Source organism: Atheta coriaria, unplaced genomic scaffold, assembly GCF_025399875.1.
Source record: "Atheta coriaria isolate IRGN ID8LTWV9N9 unplaced genomic scaffold, Caltech_Dcor_3.1 hic_scaffold_4_pilon, whole genome shotgun sequence".
NCBI lineage: Eukaryota > Metazoa > Arthropoda > Insecta > Coleoptera > Staphylinidae > Dalotia > Dalotia coriaria.
In genome coordinates, this window is record NW_027045446.1 from 9,306,227 (window position 1) to 9,328,065 (window position 21,839).

General features: G+C 33.6%; 1 protein-coding gene across 13 annotated transcripts in view; it reads right to left on the reverse strand.

Moving 5' to 3' along the window:
* Window positions 1-21,839, reverse strand: part of tmod (tropomodulin) — a 34,136-nt gene that overhangs the window by 4,107 nt on the left and 8,190 nt on the right. For 8 of the 13 annotated variants that reach the window (XR_010548034.1, XR_010548029.1, XR_010548030.1 and 5 more), the window contains 5 exons: window positions 1,364-1,516; window positions 1,126-1,293; window positions 945-1,068; window positions 420-640; window positions 27-278 (listed from right to left, as the gene is read on the reverse strand). Coding sequence is in view for 3 of the 13 variants with exons in the window: in XM_065301818.1 (XP_065157890.1) it covers window positions 27-278; window positions 420-640; window positions 945-1,068; window positions 1,126-1,293; window positions 1,364-1,516 (918 nt within the window). In the remaining 10 variants the exon portion in view is untranslated. The other 5 variants (XR_010548032.1, XR_010548035.1, XR_010548038.1 and 2 more) reach the window with 5 other exon arrangements.

Consider the following 21,839-nt stretch of genomic DNA (forward strand, 5'->3'; position numbering starts at 1 on the left):
GAATTTATATATTTTTTGACATTTACCTGATTTGTTCCTCTGAATTCTTCCATGGATTTCGTCTTAAGCAGGGCTTTGACCAGGCGAACGATACCCGCAGGCGAGATGAAGTTGGTCTCAACGTTGAGCACTCGAATGGTGTGGTTGAGCTCCAGCGCATCGGCCAGTTTGTTCGAGTGCCGGTCGCTCAGACCCACATTGACTAGGTTGAGCGTTTCGAGGTGTGTGTTTTCTTTGAGCGCTTCGAATAAGCTTTCAAACTTTTCATCAGAGATATTCTAAAACAAAAATATAAGTAAAAACATTAAAATATTTGGATTACTAACTTTAAAAACCTCTATTATTTGAGGTTATAAGGCGGCCATTTTGTAATAATGCATATAATTGATGCTTTTCTGAATAGATTGATTTGTATTTACCTTAATATTATTCCAATTGAGGTCAATCAGTTTAGGATCGTCGTTCTGCACCTGTTTGATGGTTTCGTCCGGATCGGTGTTGTTTGGCGGCTCGGCAGGAAACAGCTTCTGCTTGGAAGCTTTCGTAATGCCGTCCCAGCCCATGCCCACCGGCTGTCCCTTGTTCAGCAGCGACGCATGGTACTGATCCTGATTCATCATCGAGTGGAAGCCGAGAATAGCTAGAAAAAAGCAATTAGACCATATTTAGCCGCACCATACTCCATTCAACTCGCACATTCAATCATTACGCAATATATTGACCACCATTTAAGGTATGCAACTTGATAAACGATTACCACACGTCCAAATTAATACATAAAAACATATTTTTGCATTATTTCATTATCTATACTCAAATAAATGGCTTAAAACATGAAATTTTAGGTTAAAATACTACTCATGCTGTTTAAACACGCCATTTTGCAATGAATCAATGCAAATAGTTGATAATACACCTCAAAATGTAATTTAATATGCACTTACCAGCCAAGTCAATGATCTCCTCTTGTGTGGCTTCTGACAAAGCCTGTTCATACTCATCACCCATATCAATGGCTATCTGTTCACCTGCTTCTTGTTCTTTGATTGGAATTGGCGGTGGGATCCACTGCAAAAACATAAAAATCAATAATAAAACATTTGAAACAAAAATAGTAAAACATACTTTCTTGCCACGAATTGTCCCAGCCACATATGGCTTCAACTCAGGCTGGTCTGGTGTTTCCAGAGCCTGTTTATTGATGTGTTCGATGAGTTGCTTGCGATTGAGTGGTCCAGTTGGTTCTTTTTCACAATCATAACTGCATCTTTGTGAAGGTGGCAAGAAACTATCCTGCAATGCCACCACAAACAAAATATAAGTAAAATTTAGCTGATTATGAATGATTTATGTTTGTACTTACATCAGGATCAACTTCTTTGGCAAGAATATTTATTTCTTCAGGTGACAGCTTAGCAAGCAGCTCCTCGACGTCGATTTCATCGTATTCGCTGAGATCTTTACCGTAGAGCTTCGCCGGGGTGGTCATTGTTGTGGTTTTGGTTTTCGACGACGTCTGCAAGTCAAATCAACACGAATTGTAGATTAAAAGTGTGGAAACAATTCACAATCGCCGCTTGCACACACAATGGCATTGAAGATTGTTGAATTATTGATATAATCATATTCAGCGATCGATTTCGCAATGTATATCGCAGCGTACCTCTCTATGTGGTACTCGGATGCTTTTACTTTTCAATTTCCAGCACGCGCACGGTAATAAATGCTTACAATTTATTCCACACCCAAAAACAGTCGACACTTCTCCACCTCCAACGCAATTCTATACTGTGCAGTACCTTCACCGCATGCAATGAAGGTTTATGCGAGTGTGGCGAGTGCAACAACGACTAATCAGTTGCGATCTGCGATATTGTCGAGTTTGAGGTTGAGGAGTGGTAAACAGGTAAAGAGCGGAGCGAACTCACGAACTTGAGGAATGATTGTGTGAGCAGCAGCAGTGAGCGACGCCTAAACATCAACTAGTTGATGACCCTAATTCACGTGATGATTCAACGCTAATCAATAATTTGCGTTCCTAGCATTCACAATTATCTTCCAACAAAAATTTGACAAGTTTATTACTTCATATTGACAATGTTATCATGATTTATATCAGTAATTAATAGAATTTAAAGAGGAATTTTCTTAGAAAATATGTGTATTGACTATAGGCAACTTTTTATACACCAATTTACATTGAGGTATAAATGACAGTTTATGAGATAATAACTAAAAATAAACATGATGAAACATTAAAAACAAATAATACATCACTAAGTGTTAATTTGTTAAGTATATATGTTGTGTTTAATGTGATAATTATTAAAAATAAAAGGAAATACTTTTGCTCTTCTCTGATTGGTCACGAGGGTTGATTTCAAAGATGGCTGTATGCATCTGTTAGTTTGTGTAATAAATTCAAATTGAAATAATAATAATAACATTGGAATGTGATTGTCATGCATATTTAATTATTACAATAGTTGTAATAATAAGTGAAGGTCATGGTTTGATATGCCATTTAAGTTTTGCGCGAGATTTTCGCAACAGCGCGCGGACGTTGCGAAAAATCCCGCGGCAGTGCGCCGCGCTGTTTTGATTAGTTTCTTTGTAGTCTGGGCTCTCCGGGGGCCGGAACAGGCCGCACTGGCAGCAGCCCAACGCGCTATACTTGGCGATTCGCGGCTATGAAAACTGATTGTTTATTTATAGCGGCAAGGAGCGCGCGCGCGAGCGCACCGCGTCGGCCACTGGCCTTCCGTGGAAATGCGCGCCGGAAAAACGCCGCAAGACGCAAGAAAATCCGATTGCCCGTGACCTACGCTTTCATTCACACCTTTCCCGAACGCATACCACGTTGCACATCAAAAAATTAACAAAAACTACAAAAATTCATTTAAATGATATTTTAGACTGTATGCAACCAAATATACACAAATGTAACACCTAAATACATAAATCTAATGAGGTTAGATTTATCTTTAGAAGAGTATAAAGTTAAGCGCATTGTTTAGTCTTCGTAGATTCGTTGATGTTGTAAGTATTGTAAGTAATTAACATGTTTCGCGCGAGTAAAACGAACGCATACGATATGTGAAGCGCAACGGGCCGTAACGAAGCAACAATTTCGGCCAACACGTAACACGGCTGCGCTGTGTGAGCTAAGCTTTATTCGCAATAAAAACATTATGTCATCAGCTGCCCACTAAAAGCGACGGCCAACAATAAAAATATCAGCTTTTTGAAATAGACACACTTTTGCGAACTATCTGCGCATTTTCGACCAAAACAAAACAAAAACAACGCCAAACAAAAGTTGAAAAATTAATAACAATTATTACGCAAGCGCAACTTGTAAAAATAAAATAAAAACAGTTATAATTTATGCAGTTACGGTAAACGCGCACAAAACGAACAAAAATAAAAATAAAAATACTTTCATATCAGTTGGATTTAAATACAAAAAATGCCTTTGTTTACAGTATTATTGAATTGTCGGATTTAGCTAGCAATAAAAATTGCGTCCTTAAGACTAAATACGCGCGTCTCGAGCTATTTATACCTTATTAATAAAATAAACGCCGCCATCGCACGTCGACTTGGGCATTTAGCGAAGGATTTGCCACGCGGACGAAAATAGTTTCGTGTGCGACGCGAAATCAACAACACTTTTGCGTGTTTTATGCTGCTACTCGTGTTTTACTCCAGCTGTATGCGAACAATCACAAATCACAAGCGTATAATCAACCTAACCTTTTAAATTTTTAAACATAACCAAAAAATGAATTTTTATAGGTTATGTAGTCAAATTAATAGGAATTGATGTTTATTTATAATTTTTTGAAGAATATGAACAAAATATTTATGTTTATGATTCATATTTAAAGTAAAAAGTAGGAATTAATGCTTATTCTGTTAAATTTTTGAATTTTTCGTACTTTTTCTTGTGTTTTACTTCAGTTATTTGTGAATAAATTTGAAAAACATTAACCTAACCTTTAAAATCAATAAACACAACTAAAAAATTGACCTAACCTAAAAATTATTGCCAATATTTAATTATTTTGAGGTTATATATAAAAGTACCTATGATTTTGAGTAAAATTTGAAGTAAAAATGAAGAATTATTGCATACTAGCTTTGACCCGTGGCTTCGCTCGCGAATATCTAAAATAATGAAGTTGCTTCCGTACGCGTCTGTAGTCACAGAAGAAGTAACAATGAAGTAGAATGGCGGGAAGTTTAAAATGGCTGAAAGTATAGTCTATGGAAGTATAGTGTACAGTCTCCATAGTGTAGTCAATTGGATTTGATGTTGACGTAGCTGTCGGTAATACAGTGTGATGGTACTATAGTACTTAGGTTTGAGTTTCATTGCTGGAATGCTAGATGGCGTTAAAGTAGTCAAATAGCCAGATGCAGAGGTATTATTGGCTAAACAATTTCTTTATTTTATTTAAAAAATATTTTTTTTATTAAATAAAAAGTAGCCTATAACCATTCGGGGACCACTAAGAATATGTGTACAAATTTTCATGATGATCGGTTAAGTAGTTTTTGCGTGAAAGTGAAACAAACATCAGCACTTTCGCATTTATTATATTAGTAGGGATTTCTACCAATATTTGCATTTTTCGTATTTAGCTTGTGTTTTACTTCAATTCTGTGCAAATAAACACAAAAAACAATCAACATAACCTTTAAAATTGCCTAACATAACCAACAAAACATTATTTTAGGTTATAAACACTAAAAAATCAAAACTTAACCTAAAATAACCTAAAAATCACCGCAAATTCCAATTTCAAAGGTTAAAAAACCCAAAACTTAAAATTTTGGTTACAAGAAGTGTGTATGAATGTGTATTTCTGTAAATCAATGAAAAATGTTTATTTTTACGCCCCCCGCCGCGTGCGCAATCACTCCGAATGAAAGCACCACACGCATTAGCAATATTTACATCTCACTGGCGCAGTAAACAAGCGCTTACTTTTCTATTAATAAATAAATGCAGATATATTTGCGCTTTATTACAATATTTGCAACACACTACTTCATTATTATTATTATTATAGCACGCAAACGCCGCGGCTCTTTCTATGAACAGCAACAATAAATCCACGCTCGTAAACTTGCGTATAACTTTTATTATTCAAACGAATCACGCTGACAATACGCGAAGTCAACAAGCGGGTAAAATTAGCACAAGTCGCGTAAATCATGTCAAGTGTTAATCGCGCTAATTAATTGAATAATTAATTAGTGCACATTGTGTCTTGTCTCTGCCTGCAGTGAAAATTGTGCCAAGTGTTTAACGTTTTGTGCGACAATCCAAGCCAATTAGGAGTTAATTAATTAGTCGGCGAATATTTGCCATCAATAGTTCAAACACCGATGCCGGGTGAGAGCCGGACGTGATGAGAGAGATGCAGTTTTGTTTAATTTTGGAACAAGTTGCAAGAGAGTCGTTTGTAAACGCCGGCGAGGCGAATTAAGTTCGTTAGCGACGCGCGGTGCTTCTTCACACCCTAGTTAATCACGAAACGAGCTGTTCTAGTACCACTCGGATAGCAATTTGTTACTTAGCTCACTTAATTCACGTCAAAAACAATTTTTTTTTAATTTTTACTTAAAAACAAAAATATTTAAAAAATATTTTTAGGTTATTTTTGAGGTTAATAATATTTTTATTAGTAATATTTTGTGTAACACCCTGTATATTTTTCACGGTTGAGCTGAAATTGCGTCAAATGTTAACGAAGCATCCATTTCACGCTTTGCACTTCACATATCAAGACTTTATACTTATTTTTGCATAGTATTTAAGGTTATAAATTATTTTGAGGTTAGGTTTGTCTATGTATGGCATGCTGCGCATGTATTATTAACACTTGGCGCGCGCGCATCGTGTCCCCAATGCAAATCTAGATTAATACGCTTCGATTTATTATTTATTTTTGCTGTAATCCGGCGGCGAGACGCTGCGCGTGATTTAACACTGGACAAGTGTCGTTAAATGCACTCGCGCATGCGTATTGCGGATGGAATTAGGAAAGTGATAGGAATATATACGTAATTTATCGAAGTCGGATGTGTGTAATAAAAGACCGAGCGCAATAAAACGCGCAAAGGATTACAACTGCTCACGAGCCTAAAACTAACCTAAAAATAAACTTTGTTAGATTTGGTTGTGTGTGTGTGTGTGTTGGACCGATGGTCAGCGTTAAACGATGAGCGCCCGACATCTGATTTATATTGATTGTAAATTACGAGTGTTGGAGAGATCACTGACTCGCAAGATGGCCGCCAGTCGTCGTCGTGTGCAATACATATTCAGATATACATATTGAATATTTAATGTTATGATTGGTGAGTGCGTGTGCGTAAATATTTATGGTAAATTGTCAGTGCGGCGCCGAATTTAGCGCGTTACGGATGTTTATTGATAGAAGTAGTGTTTTTGAGGTTAAAAATGTCATGTCAATCGCATTGGTCAATGGCCGCGCATGCGCACATGCGCGGTAATATAATAGGCGGAGGGTAATATGATCGTAAAGTGTCTGTGGGTAATTAAAATGAATTTATTTCGAAGATGAAGTAATTTAAGGCGACGCTAAAGACGCTATAAATATTTTTCGTCATTTTTGGCGCGCGGATGGGCGCACAGTGCGTTGCACAATGTTTTCTCGTATAAATAATCAAGTTTAGACATAAATTGCACGCTGGGTGCCAAATGCATGTGATGGGGTTTTTATTTTGTGATGAGGAGAAAAAATGCAGCTACTCAGGTGCAATTTAAGTTAAAGGTCATGCTAAATATATTTAGTCAGATATTACAAGAATAATAAAACATAATCTTAAAATTTATATCAAGTGTTGTCTTCAATTAGACTGATTATCTGATTAGCAGATAAAACTTTTAAAAAGTTTTTAAAAAGTTTGAATTTTCACTAATCACACGCATACCAAAGATTGATAAACCTTTCAATAATAAAAATTGAATACACGAAAGCTAATAAATATGTCAGTGACATAATTTTAATAATCTTAACAACAAATTACAACTTAATGTGTTTGTATCGTTTGTATTGTATTGTGAGTATTTTTTTATTTACACACAAGCCAGATGCAATTATAATAATATGTACTGTACTTAAATACAATTTCAATGCTGAAATGGTTCTTTCAATTGTTTAAATTTGTTTATTCCATTTAAATGACATACGAGTATGTAAATTGCTATTGAAATAGTAATTTGTGCTAAGAAATGAATTGTAAAATTGTTTTCTACTCAAATTACAGAATAAATACTTAAAAATCGAAAAATTATAGAGTGAAATATTAAGTTAAGTGCAATTAACTATAGTAGGTAATAGTATATTAAGAATCAAGTGGCTAAACAGGAGTTTTTGTCACGAGATTGATTGAGAGTAAGTGTAACAAGCTTTAATCAATCGAGTGTTTTACAATGTTTAGCCACGTGATGCTTATGCTATTTTTTCTACTTCCACTTTATTTCCACGTTTAGTTTTTGTATTTGAACTTTGATTTTAAATCTTAGAAATTCGCTTGCACACTACTAGGAAATTTAAGGTTATAAATGTCGTGATGCGTCGACACGAGCAGCAACAGCGCATGCTTTGATTTGTTTGACGGACGACAAATGACATTTTATATGGTCTTGTGCAGCACCGTAGGCAAATGCGCAGGCGCAAGTTCCACCCCGTGACTAAAACCCGTGACTAAAGTACTTTATTCACGGCCATGTTTAAAGTACCATTTTTTTTGTCTAAAAACCATGAAAAACTAGCGTTTTAAAAGTGGAAATAAAAAAAATAATAAAATTATAATAAATCAATCAGGCAATATTAAATTTTCCGACACCTTTGGTTTTTTAAAACAAAATAATACCACTTCCAAAATAAAAACCACAAAACTAAAACTCAATCCCCCAATCAACCAATAAAAAGCCCCTATAACCACCTCCAATTTAACATCTGCATATCTATACTCCTCAATATACGGATGATAAATCCAATGAATATTCTTCAAAACAACAAAATTCAACAACTTCCCCTTCTTCATAAAATACTCAACAAAACCATGCTCCCTCAAAAGTAGCATCATTTCATTAATCCTCCTCCTAAACGGCGAATTCAACACCAGCGGTAAAATCATATACATTTCACCAAAACACTCTTTCAACAACATCAATTTCTTAAACAACCCAGCATCCAATTGATCAATCCTTGCAATCAAACCATTACCAAAAACATGCACAGAAAACGCCATCTTTTCTTATAAATCTCCTCATCCCTTTTCTCAAAAGACGGATAAATCTTATACTGCTTAAAAAGCGGATCCAATCTTTCATTGGAAATCGTCTTATAAAGCACATAAGTATTCGGCAGTTCTTCACCCCATTCTATACCAGACTCAATCAAATCATTCACAGTTTTAATTTGTTTCTCAAACCGTGGATAATGAAACGTCATCGCAAAAGACGCCATGAACATCGTACACAATAAAATCCCAGCGTAACTTATCAAAGCTGTCATTATCCTTAGATAAGTCACATTGGGGAACTGTTTGTTGCAACTACCAATCAACAATTGCATTGTTTTCATCACAGAATCCACAATATTTCTATGTTTAACATTATATAATAAACTTAGGACCAAAAATCCAAAAATGACACATAACCAAACTGTCATATTAAACGGTTGGAATACAAATGTGGATAATGGTAATCTCTCGGGTTTAGACACTAAAAAATTCAAGCAAACTTGTACTAAACCATCGGTACGATCCATGGGTAAAGAAGCAGTTGGTCCAGCCATATGTGCACAAATCATTGCATCCACTGTCCTGTTAACAACCTCTTCAGCTCCTTCTAAGTAATACCCACTTGGTCTTGCTTCAAAAGTATAAGGCCAGTTTAATTTATTCATCATTAGGTTGAAGATATCATATTCCCATCCTCCATAAAAACCTTTTTCTTTATCGTAATAAACATGAGGTCTGCAATCAAACGCGAGAATTTTGAAGATTTTTTTCGAGGTTGTGAAATCCGGCTCCCAGTAACCTATAGGTTCAGATACGTTTGTGTTTTCTCTTAGGGAAGTCACATGCATGTTGGTTATGTTAAAATGGTTCCATTTGTTGGTTATGTTTACGTATATTTTATTCACTGCTATGTCTAAACCTTCAGTGGATAATAAACTTTTGAATGGTTCGGTGTTTTTTATTTGTTTATCAATTATTTCTGGTTGTTCTGCATTTGTTGTATTGAGAAAATAAACAATGTAGATTGTTCTTTGTACTCTGAATATATTGGTACTTACTAAATTTTTTAGGTTATGGAAATCATCGGCTATTATAAGATATCCTCGTGAGTTTACTTCGGTGTTTGATTTATCCGAGAATGCAAAGTTGGATTCTTTGAATAATTCAGCGAAAATGCTTAAACTGAGGGCGTTGTTTGTTGCACAAAATATTCTTAGGTTATATTTGAGAGATATTGCGTTGTCTAGGGTTTTTGTGAACATTTCCTTCCAGAAATTCATGATGAATGAATAGGTGAAGTTTATTTGGGTGAAAATTACGAAGAATGTTAAAAAATTCATTATTTTATTGACGTGCTTGTTTGATAGTTCTCAATGAATTGACTATGAACTAGAAATATGAAGAATGTCGGATGAGTTTTGTGCATTCATTGAAAGAAAAACGATCAAAACGCTATTACTTAATTATAACGATAACGACATGAAATGGATGTTATTAGGTCATGAATGAAGTGCGGAATCAATAATATTACATAATTTATTGTTTTTCTAGTTCCACTTATAAAGCACAAGTTTTTTCTTTGTTTTTTTTTTTGACACAAAAAGTGATATTTTAAACGCGGATGGCTCAAGCCATGATTAAAGTACTTTAGTCACGGGTTTTAGTCACGGGGTGAAGCTTGCGCCTGCGTATTTGCAAAAGTGCAGTTCAAGACTATATGAAATGCCATGTGCTGTCAGTTAAACAAATCAAAGCAAGCATTTCTGAATAAAAATATAAATTTTATTTTAAATTTTACTTAAAGTTGCATCAAACAAAAATTTCAATTATCAAGTATTTTTGAACATATAGATGAAAATTTATGCAGAAATAATAAAAATATCACGGAAAACTTTTTGATATTCATGTTAAACTAATATTTTGATGCGTTTCATAGGAAAATCAATTGGTTTATTGTTATTATTCAGTGGTCCAAAAAATTCTCCAAAATTGTAGGTAAACAAAACGTATATTTATATTGTGTAATACATTTATATTTACCTCATTTTATGACACCTTAAATGCTCTATTAATAACAATATAATAACAAATATTATGTTAATGTTCCTTTTACTCTATTTTACTTTATTCAACTCTATTTTACTCTATGAAACCTTTTATATAAAACTTCCACAATAAAAACCACAAAACTAATACTCAACCCTAATATTAACCAATAAAACGCCCCTGAAACAGTTTTCAACTTAATATCTGAATATTTATACTCCTCCCCATAAGGCGTATACAACCAATGCACATTTTTCAAAACCTCGAAATTTTTATATTTTACTTTCTGTAAAATATACTCAATAAATCCATGTTCTCTTAGTCTCAGCAACATTCGATTAAAACCACTTAAATACGGTGAATTTGACACTAGGGGTATAGTAACGTACATTTCACCAAAACATTCTTTCATCAACATTAATTTCTTCAAATGTACAGCGTGTAATGAATCTACTTTCGTCAGTACACCACTTCCTAAGATTTGAGCAGAAATTACAAATTTTTTCCGAAAAATCTGCGCGTTTCTTGCCTCTACAGAAGGATACAACACAAATTTATCTAAAATAGGTTGTAAACGATCATTTGTGATGGATTCATATAGAATATAACTAGCTTGTAATTGTTCACCCCATTCAAAATGACTTTCAAGCAAATCCGTCAAGGTTAAAATAGGTTTATTAAACCTAGGCTGTCGGAAAATAGTCGCAAAGGATGCCATGAACATAGTACACAATAAAATCGCCAAATAACTTGTCACTGTCACCAATATTCTCAAATACAAAATTTTAGGTAATTTTTTATTACCACTGCCTATCAATACTTGCAAAATTCTTATAATCGACAGCGATAAATCATTATTTTTATAATTATAGAATACTCCCAACAGTAGGCAACCAATTATGACCCCTAACCAAACAGTTAGTCTAAGCGGCTGGAAGACAAACGTCCCAACAGGGAGTTTCTCAGGCTTAGGAACTAGAAATGTCAAACAAGCCTGTACGTGACCATTGGTTCTATCAATTTGACGATCAAATTTTACAGTAGGACCATATAATTGTGAGCAAATAGTTGCATCAACACTTCTGTTAATAACCTCACTTATAGCATCCACGAAATATCCAGGTGGTCTTAGATCGAATTTATACGGCCATTTTGTTTGTTCCATTACAAGGTCAATCATATCCTTCTCCCAACCTCCGTAAAATCCTCGTTTTTCATCGTAGTAGACATAAGGACGACAATCAAACGCGATTATTTTCAATACTTTTTTTGAGGTTATGAAATCCGGTTTCCATGGTGTTAGGGTTTTGAATGCAGTGGTGCCATTTCTTAGTGATGTAACATGCATGTTGGTTATGTTAAAATGGTTCCATTTGTTGGTTATGTTTACATAAATTTTATTTATGATAATATCAACACCTTCGGTTGATAGTAACTTGTTGAAAGGTTCACTTGTTTTAAATTGATTATCAATCACTTCCGGTTTAATATTTTCAGTAATATTATTTGTTTCAATAAAATAAGCGATGTATATTGTTCTTTGTACTCTAAATATTTTATTTCTTGATAAATTTTGTAATTTTTCTATGTTATCACCGAATAATAAATATCCAGTTGTTGTAAAGTCACCTTTTGATTTATATGAGCAAGCGAAGTTTAAATTTTTGTATAATTCATGTAGAATATTTAAATTTAGTGAATTGTTTGTTGTAGGATAAATTCTTACGTTGAATTTTGAATGAAAAGCGTTGTTTAATGTTGTTGAAAATATGGGTTTCCAAAAATCAATTGTTTCAGAAGATATTGTGTGTAATTTGATCAAAATTGTTAAAAGTGTTAACAAATACATTTTACATTGACTTATATTGTAAGTATTGTTTTATTGGTATGTTAGTGGTATGCAAGTCAGCGTAATGAAATTGTGTTTTATTGTTGAGTTTTCTTGGAATAATAATGAAAGTAGCTTCATCAATCAATATCAAGGCAAGGAAATGATGAGTTGTTTAATGTATTGTAACGTATTATTTATTTTACGTAAAGTTTAACGTTTAATCTACTAAATTGTCTATAATTTATTGTAATGCAAGCTTTCAGTAAGAATTATTTTTTTTCTTTTTAATTTTGTGATGTTTACATAACATATGTTTATAATATTTTATTTTTATGTGATTATGCATTCTTAAATTATTATAAATTATTTTTTTTATGCTTCCACCTTTAAAAAGCCAGTTTTTCGAGGTTTTGAGACACAAAAAGTGGTAATTTAAACACGGACTGCTAAAATCGTGTTTAAAGTACTTTAGTCACGGGCTATAGTCACAGGGTGAACCTTGCGCCTCAAATATAAAAATTTAAACTTGGAAATAGAATGGAAGTAGAAAAAATAGCGTAAGCATCTCGTGACTAAACGTTGTTAAACACTCAATTGATTAAACGCTCGCTACGCCCACTCTTAATCAATGTCATGACTAAAACTCCCGTTTAGCCACTTGATACTTAACATACTAATAAAATTATTGACTTAAATTACGTATTTAAAGAACAAAAACGAAAAAACCTATTTTATTAGTATTTTCAGAGCTTTACAAAATTTTTCCCAAAATACTTCACCGAGAAAAACCAAAAAACAAAAACTCAAACCCATAATCAACCAATAAAAAGCCCCGGAAATATTTTCCACTGTTATATCTGAATATTCATACTCCTCCGAATAAGGAACATATAACCACCGTATGTTTTCCAAAACAGTGACATTCTGATACCTAACCTTTTTCAAAAAATACTGTATAAACCCATGCTCTCTAAACCTAAGCAACATTTCATTAAAAACCCTTAAATACGGCGAATTTGCCACTAAAGGTATTGTCATATACATTTCACCAAAACATTCCTTTAAAAACATCAACTTCCTAAAACTTTTAGCATCTAACCCATCTATTTTCGCTATCAGACCCTCACCTAAAATATGCGCGGACATCGCCATCTTCTTTTTAAAAAACTGCGCATCCCTCGCTTCCATTGATGAATAAGTCACATATCTATCCAAAATAGGTTGTAATCGATCACTTGAAATCGATTTATACAGTGTTAAAGTAACCGGAAACTGTTCCCCCCACTCTATATCAGTATCCATCATATCATTAAGAGTTCTAATTGGTTTATGATATCTAGGATGTTGGATTATCGTTGCTAAACCAGCCATGAATGTCGCACAGACCAAAATACCAATAACAGCTGTAGAAGTAGTCATAACTCTTAAATACAAAACTTCCGGAAACTTTTTGTTACCACTCCCAATCAAAAGTTGCAGAATTTTCACAAAAGACTCAGAAAAACCTTTATTTCTGATATTATAAAAGAAACTCAACATCATCAGAGCCATAAACAAACCAATCCACACCCTAACCTCAAAAGGTTGGAAAACAAACGTAGACATCGGTAGCATTTCCGGTTTTGTAACCAGATACGTCAAACAAACTTGTACATGTCCATCAGTACGATCCAGACGATAATTAGAAATAGGTCCGTACATATTAGCACAAATCGCAGCGTCTACTGTTTGATTGACAACTTCTTCAGCAGCCGCCATGTTGTATCCAGGAGGTCTAAGTTCAAATTGATATGGCCATCCTGTACGCTCCATTAATAAATCAATCAGATTTTTCTCCCAACCTCCGAAAAATCCTCGTGTTTTATCGTAGTAAACATATGGACGACAATCAAACGCGATTATTTTGAATGTTTTGTTTGAGGTTATGAAATCAGGCTCCCAATAACCTAGTTTTTTATAGACACTGGTACCATTTCTTAGGGATGTAACATGCATGTTGGTTATATTTGTGTAGTTCCATTTTGAGACTATGTTTATGTAAATTTTATTCACTACAATGTCAACTCCTTTACTAGCGAGTAATGTTTTATAAGGTTCACTTTGTTTAAATTTGTTGTCAATTATTTCAGGTTCCTTTTGGTCGTTTGTGTATAGAAAGTAGACTATGTATAAGGTTCTCTGCACTCTGAAGACTTTTGAAGCTATTAAACTTTGTAGGTTATGAAAATCATCGCCGATTATAAGATATCCACGTGAATGGATTTCGGAGTTTGATTTGTGGGAGCATGCGAAGTTGGATTCGTGGAATAATTCGTATAGAATGCTTAAACTGAGGGAGTTGTTTGTTGCGCGGAATAGTCGTAGGTTGTATTTGTGATGTATTGCATTGTTGAGGGTTTTAGCGAATATAGGTGTCCAGAAACTGACTGGTTCACTAATTATTGAGGCCAGTTTGATTAAAAGGATGAAAATTATTAAAAACATTTTTTTATGTTTTTCTGAATGAATTATTTTGTTAGTTGAGTGAAAGTTGTTAATGTTCAACTAAAATTGTGGTAGGTAAGATGGAAGTTTGATAAAACGATCGAAAACTATCTAAGGTTAATTATATAGAAATGGATATAGTGTTGTTACGGTGTCATCAATCAGTGAGTGAATTTCGTGGTATGAAAATGTAAATGTAATGTAAACGGAACGTATTATTTGTTTTGTATGATTAAACATTTCTGGTTTAATATACGAGTAAACACAGAATGATTTGTACTCGTATTATATTTGAGTAGTTGAGGTCATTTCCGAGTTGAATAGATGAATAATTATTTAAACTGCGGAAAATTTTAAGAAAAAAATATAATGAAAGAAAAAGAAGTAAAGTTTGTATCAGTGAGGTTATTGTGTTTGACAGTATGCGCGCGCATCAGCTATAGTGTGTACTGCACCGTTTGACAGTTGATTTGATTTAGAAAGTAGTGCAATGCAACCAACAGTGCACTGCAAATCACTTCGATTCGCTTCAATAGAGCAAATGACTTGATGTCACATGAATTACATGAATTTTTAAAGATATTAAAAATATTTCAAGTTGAAATTTCATTTTATCGGAATAATATCAAAACTGAACTCAATTTTGGTAAAAATAACTTAAAATGAAATTAATTGTAGAAGATGGTTGCTTAAGTAATAAAATTGTATCCAAAGGTCCATTCATTCTCAAACTTTTAGATCTATTGAAATCTATAATATAAAAATGAATCGCAAAATCTGTTGGTAAGCGCATAACTCAACAACGCCTAAACCAATTTGGCCAATTCTTTTTAAAATGTTCGTTAAAGTCCAAGGATGGTTTTTACGACGAGAAAAATTCGAATAATTGCCGGGAAAACCCTAAAGACAGCCCTTTTCTATAGGATAAAAGTTGGCATTGAGATTCAATCATAGTTATAGTTAAATAGTTGAATCCGAGATGGCGCGCTGAAGTGCATTATTAGCAATTCTTTATATAATTAATTTCTTTAAAATAAAATTGCGAATCTTATTGATAGAATTGACACATACTATGTCTAGAACAAGAGAGTAAAAACAAATTACATTTTTATTTAACAATACCAGGACGAAGTCGCGGTCAAAAGCTAGTTTAGTATAAAATATTATGTAGGCAACCAAGATTGCACTAAATTAGTTCCATATACTCTCATAGATGGCTTGTAGTTGCATATTAAATAAAATGAATAAAAACAAAATAATTGGAGGATAAAATACTAAGAAATGCTAAATTGGACTAGCAGAACAAATTAAGAATTATTTCCAAAACCTAATTTTTCTAAAAAACTTTGCCAACGCAAAATAAACTAATATAAAATGACTCAAAACTTTCGACGCAAATTAATGTTGTTTTTCATAAACTAGAATTTTTCACCAACCATTCTGTAACTTGTTTCATAACTAATCATGATTCAAACAAAGTATAATAAAAGTGAATATACAAAAACGTACATACACTCCTCTTATCCCACATCTGAATATAAATATAAATAGTAAAATCACGAGTGAATCATGTTATGAAAACTCTCTTGGCAAACGCCTGGCGATTTTGTAGCGATTTGTAAGCACAATTTTCGTATTTTCACTTGGAAATCGATTGCGAGCGACACAACCAACAGCTTTTACGACTCTAACCACCATACGCATCTCTCACCATCCCAAAAATCACAACTTTAAAATAATATTCACTCCAAAAGCCATAAAATCACGGAAGTCACACAAATTTTTGCACTTTTGCGCAATAGAAATTATTTACGAGACAATTATCCATGCAATAACATTTGGAAACATCCAACTCGCGCGTATTTCGATATTTTTGATTAAATCTGTCATCACGGCGTCAATTTGGTCCTATTTTCGTTTATCTGAAATTCGGAAAGCGTCCGCAGCGACAAGGTCAAGATGTTTATCCACTTTGCGCGTGGTTATAATTTTAAATCCGCGCTGCAGCGCAATTTTCGATCAGAAAGTTGGCGTAGCCGACGGAAAACTTTTCCTTGATTGAAATATCATCAAACACGCAAAGCTTACAACTCGTTTCGTGGTTGTTTTCGTCGTGGTGGTGGTGGTAGTCTCCGTCTCTTCCTTGTCCCAGTCTTGGAAGTACTCCATTCCCATTATATTTTGAAAAAAACTTTTTTGGGTAAAAAATTTGTTTTTTCACTAAATAACTACGAGAAAAAAGGTTTTTACGTGTTTTAAATGTTTTTTAATGTTTTATGTTTCACTGTGCACAGGATTTCTGTAGTTTTATGTCGGTTTAAGTGTTTTTACGAGTGTTTTTCATGCATCAGATATTTTGATCTGATTAATTAAGATTGCATTGATGGTGGACCATGCGGAGCTTTCCGCACGATCAGCGGCGTTCGACTAATCGGCGTTCGGTCGGTGGCTGCGTCGCGACGCTCTCACCTACGCGCTCTTCGCGCACTCATATATCGCAGTTTATGTGGTTTATGTATTTATGAAATCCTGAAATCATCGCAGCTTTGGTGCGCTCCACTTCGTTGTCGCCGTCTCGCTCGCCCGGCGGCGGCGTCGCTTTTCAAACATTTTCAAACATTCGCAGCGTATAAATTATAACATTATGTTTGGTATGTTTCCGTATTTGTGTGTTATCGTCGGTTGCCAACGCTCAACGCTCAACATTCAACATTCAACATTCAAGGAGCAGCTGGCAAGCAAATTTCAATTTTTTTCAGGTTTTAAATTAAAAAATGTTATAATCCGTTACACTTTGTATAGGATAACATATAGGCAACCAATATTGCTCTAAATTAGTACCAAATTAACTGGTAGATGGCGTAAAGTGAAATATTATGTGAAATGGATAAAAATAAAATAATTGGAGGATAAAATGATTAGAAAGTCACAAAAGTGTAAGTTGGAGTTTCAGTTTCACGCATTTGTGAACGCCGGCGCTCATCCAACTTTCCTAATGAAGTAGACATTAATCAAGAGGAGATGTTGAATGCGTTGATGACTTTTCTACCCACACGTCACGTCTCGCAACGTCATGGAATTGAAAAATGAAAGCGACAGCCGTCATTCTTTATAATTTTTTCTTTTTCACTGCGCATGCGCGTACATAACCTGCAAATAACCTTTATTTACGTTGAAATAAAAATAATTCTTCTAACTATGTAATTTTTACTCATATTATTAGTTTTATTACTTTACTAGTTTTTTCTCGCGAATTCGTTCCGGTAGTGTTTAATAAAAATGTAATTTGTTTTTACTCTCTTGTTCTAGACATAGTATGTGTCAATTCTATCAATAAGATTCGCAATTTTATTTTAAACAAATTAATTATATAAAGAATTGCTTATAATGCACTTCAGCGCGCCATCTCGGATTCAACTATTTAACTATAACTATGATTGAATCTCAATGCCAACTTTTATCCTATAGAAAAATGTTTTTAGGGTTTTCCCGACAATTATTCGAAATTTTCTCGCTGTAAAAACCATCCATGGACTTTAATAAACATTTAAAAAAATAATTGACCAAATTGGTCAAGACGTTGTTGAGTTATGCGCTTACCAACATATTTTGCGATTCATTTTTATATTATAGAAGATTACTTGAACTACAAAACCGTAAAAATATTTTTAGATACTTTTTGATGATTCTTTAACTCTTCCACGTTCACTTGCATGTCCAACGTCGACGGAGTGGAAAACGCGTTGGTATTTCAGAGCTTTAAAGCTCATTGCTCAGAAGCTCAAGAGACACTTTGAAGACGCATGAAATTCTGCTCGATTTAGAAATATAAATTACTGTTTTGTCTAACTTTACCTCAACTGTAGTCTAAAAAGTCTTTAAAACTGCATATTTATCTAAAAAGATTTTAATTTGCTATTTTTTGTGTTTTTATTAGTTTTACGAGCCAAAATGCAACAGAAAACTTGCTTGTGCTTGATTTTACGACGCGCAAACAGGAAATGCAGATTGAAGACGTGGTTCACGCGGTGTTAATCTGTCGCCGCGCTTTAAACGATCCACTTATACAACGTAAAACGTGTAAATTGTAAATGAGAGCTTTCCGACTTTACGACTCTCCAACTGCCGCCAATCTCAAATCGTTTAAGCCGAGTTTTATTTTCCTTGCCTCCTACACCACGGATTAAACCGCAGTTTTGTAATCTTGATTTAATCCTTAAGAAAACTCATCTTATTATGTTTTTATGTGTTTATATTCGTGATGCGATTGAAACCGGAAGTAATTTCCTACTTGTAGTTTATTATAAATTTCATAAAGTCTAATTTTATGTCTCTCTGAGTGAGAGGAGTTGAGTTTTGTATTTTTGGTTGTGTTTAATGCGTCGTTATCGTCGTTATCCTTTTTGACGGTTTACTTCTTGCGTTGTTGCTGGTAGATGCGTCGGTATTAATAGCTTAGTTACTTTTGCGCATCATTCGCGATGAGTGCGGTCGCCCGCACCTGTTGTTTATCAATTTACGCTCAAAATGTTTGAAAAAATATGAAAATTTTGTGCGTAAAGTGTTGGAAATGCTTAAAAAGTGTCAAAAAACTTGAAAAATTTAGATTTTTAGTACAAAAACATTAAATTTGTTTAAAAAATTATACAAAAGCTCAAATTTAACCTCAAAATGTCAAAAATGCTTAAAAAGGTGTCAAAAAACATGAAAAATTTAGATTTTTAGTACAAAAACACAAAATTTATTCAAAAAAATTCTGAAAAACGCAAATTTAATCTCAAAAATGTCAAAAATGCTTAAAAAGGTGTCAAAAAACATGAAAAATTTAGATATTTAGTACAAAAACACAAAATATATTCAAAAAAATTAGAAAAACTAAAATTTAACCTCAAAAATGTCAAAATGCTTAAAAAGATGTCAAAAACATGAAAATTTTAGTATAAATGCGTTTTTTATTACAAAAACACTAAAATAAAACAAAATTTATTTAAAAAATTATAAAATGTTTAAATTTAACCTCAAAAAATTGAGCAAAACAACAAAATCTTAAAATTAACCTATAAAAATCTTAAATTTTATGCATTTTGGAAGTGTGAGGTTATGTTTCGAGTTTATAACTTTAATTAAGACCTAAGACGTTGCGCAATAAATAATATTTTCTTGGCATGACTTGGCATTAACGATCGCTGCTGGCATGCGCCTGTGCGTTTGAACAGTTTGCAGTTTACAGCGCGGAATGTGCGCGCATCGTCGCAGCTTCGTCCTGCGAGCCTTGAAAAGCGCGCGGCTGGCACTTTTCAAGTTCACATGTTCGCCCGCAACGCGTTGAAAACGTCGCGCATATGATTCGTCGTCATTAATTCGAGCAAAACAGCACACAAACAGATTCCCTGCAGCTCAGAAAAGTCTCAAACGGGTTTGTCATGATTTATAATTCGTATAAATGTCAATTGAAAATAGATAATGTGTGTGCAATGCTTAAAAAAAGCATTGGGTAGCTTTAATGTTGGCAACCCAACACTTTCGACAGCGATTTACGACTCTAATGATGTAAACCCAACAGGTTGAGGCTCGGAAAATCGTACAAACGTTAATTCTTTTATTTAAGACGTTTTTAAAGCACTCAGTTCGTTGACTTTTTTACAAAATAATTAAAAGTTAAGTTTACGCAACAAAAACGCGTAAAATATTTGTTTTTATGTTAAAACTTTAATAAAAATGTAATTTGTTTCTACTCTCTTGTTCTAGACATAGTATTTTTCAATTTTATCAATAAGATTCGCAATTTTATAAAAAAAAATTAATTATATAAAGAATAAGCTAATAGCTAATAATGCACTTCAGTGCGCCATCTCGGATTCAACTATTTAACTATAACTATGATTGAATCTCAATGCCAACTTTTATCCTATAGAAAAAGGCTGTCTTTAGTGTTTTCCCTGCAATTATTCAAATTTTTCTCGCTGTAAAAACCATCCTTGGACTTTAACAAACATTTGAAAAAATAAATTGGCCAAATTAGTCTAAGCGTTGTTGAGTTATGCGCTTACAAACAGATTTTTCGATTCATTTTTATATTAAAGACATTAAAAAACAATGTTTTGTCATTCAACTAAATTTATAATCAAAGGTTAAACGCTGTGATTCAATCTAATCCGACGGATTCTAGCACGCTGGTTATTTTCGTGCTGTTTCATAAGTTTCAGACATTTTTTTTTTCAAACAAGCAAGGTTTTGCAAAACGGACCGGATGATCTCATAAAAATATTCGAAATAGTTTCCTTCGCATTGATTCGCACCCGTTTATATCCGGTGATAACCTTCATGAAGCAAAAAATCATAAACAGGAAGAAATATTACGTAAAACGTCAATTAAAGTCGTTTTTTCAAAACAAAAATTTATTATTTAACTAATTATTGACGATTAATTAATAGTGATAAATGTTTTTAATATTTTTATGAAGTTTTTATGAAGTTTCACCGCTGAAAACTGCTTTTGATCTATAAAAAGCATTTTCGGTGTTGCGTGTTATGCAAAAGTGCGTTTCCATGTGTATTTTGGGTTGCCTACATCTCGGCGCGTGAGTTTCCCGCAAACAGCATAATATTTCCCTTTACACGCTGTTTTAAATGTGAAAATGTTAAAAAATAAAAATAAAAACGATGCAATTAAATTTTAACGCTTCGGGTTTTTATTTGAGCGTTTGAAGCCAGATGCCTCGACGTTTTTAATCCATCACATTATAACGTCTTGCGTTTTAACGCTGAAAACTTCTATTAATACACATCGACGCTCTACGAATCGTGTAATGCACAGTATTTACTATTCAAAACGCCCTTTTATTGTTCAACGTTATTTGTATTTCGTTGACGACAGTAAATTCCATTGTTTTGCCAAGTTTTACATTTACAAATCTTGCTTCATTTAATTTTACGCTCCTAACACAAGAATTTATCAGATTTCTTCGTGGATCGTGAATCGTGAAGAGGAAAGCAACAATTAACGGCCCGTGAAAATCTGTCACGCTTGGCGTCCTCCACAGATAAGAAAAAATCATTCAATTGTTGTTTTTCGAATGAAACAGACCTAAAATTAACGCTTAACAAAGTCTGCTTTGTTTCAAAACGTAAATATAAAGCACAGTTATAATTATCAACAAAGCATGTGAGTTTCATGTTGTTATTTTGG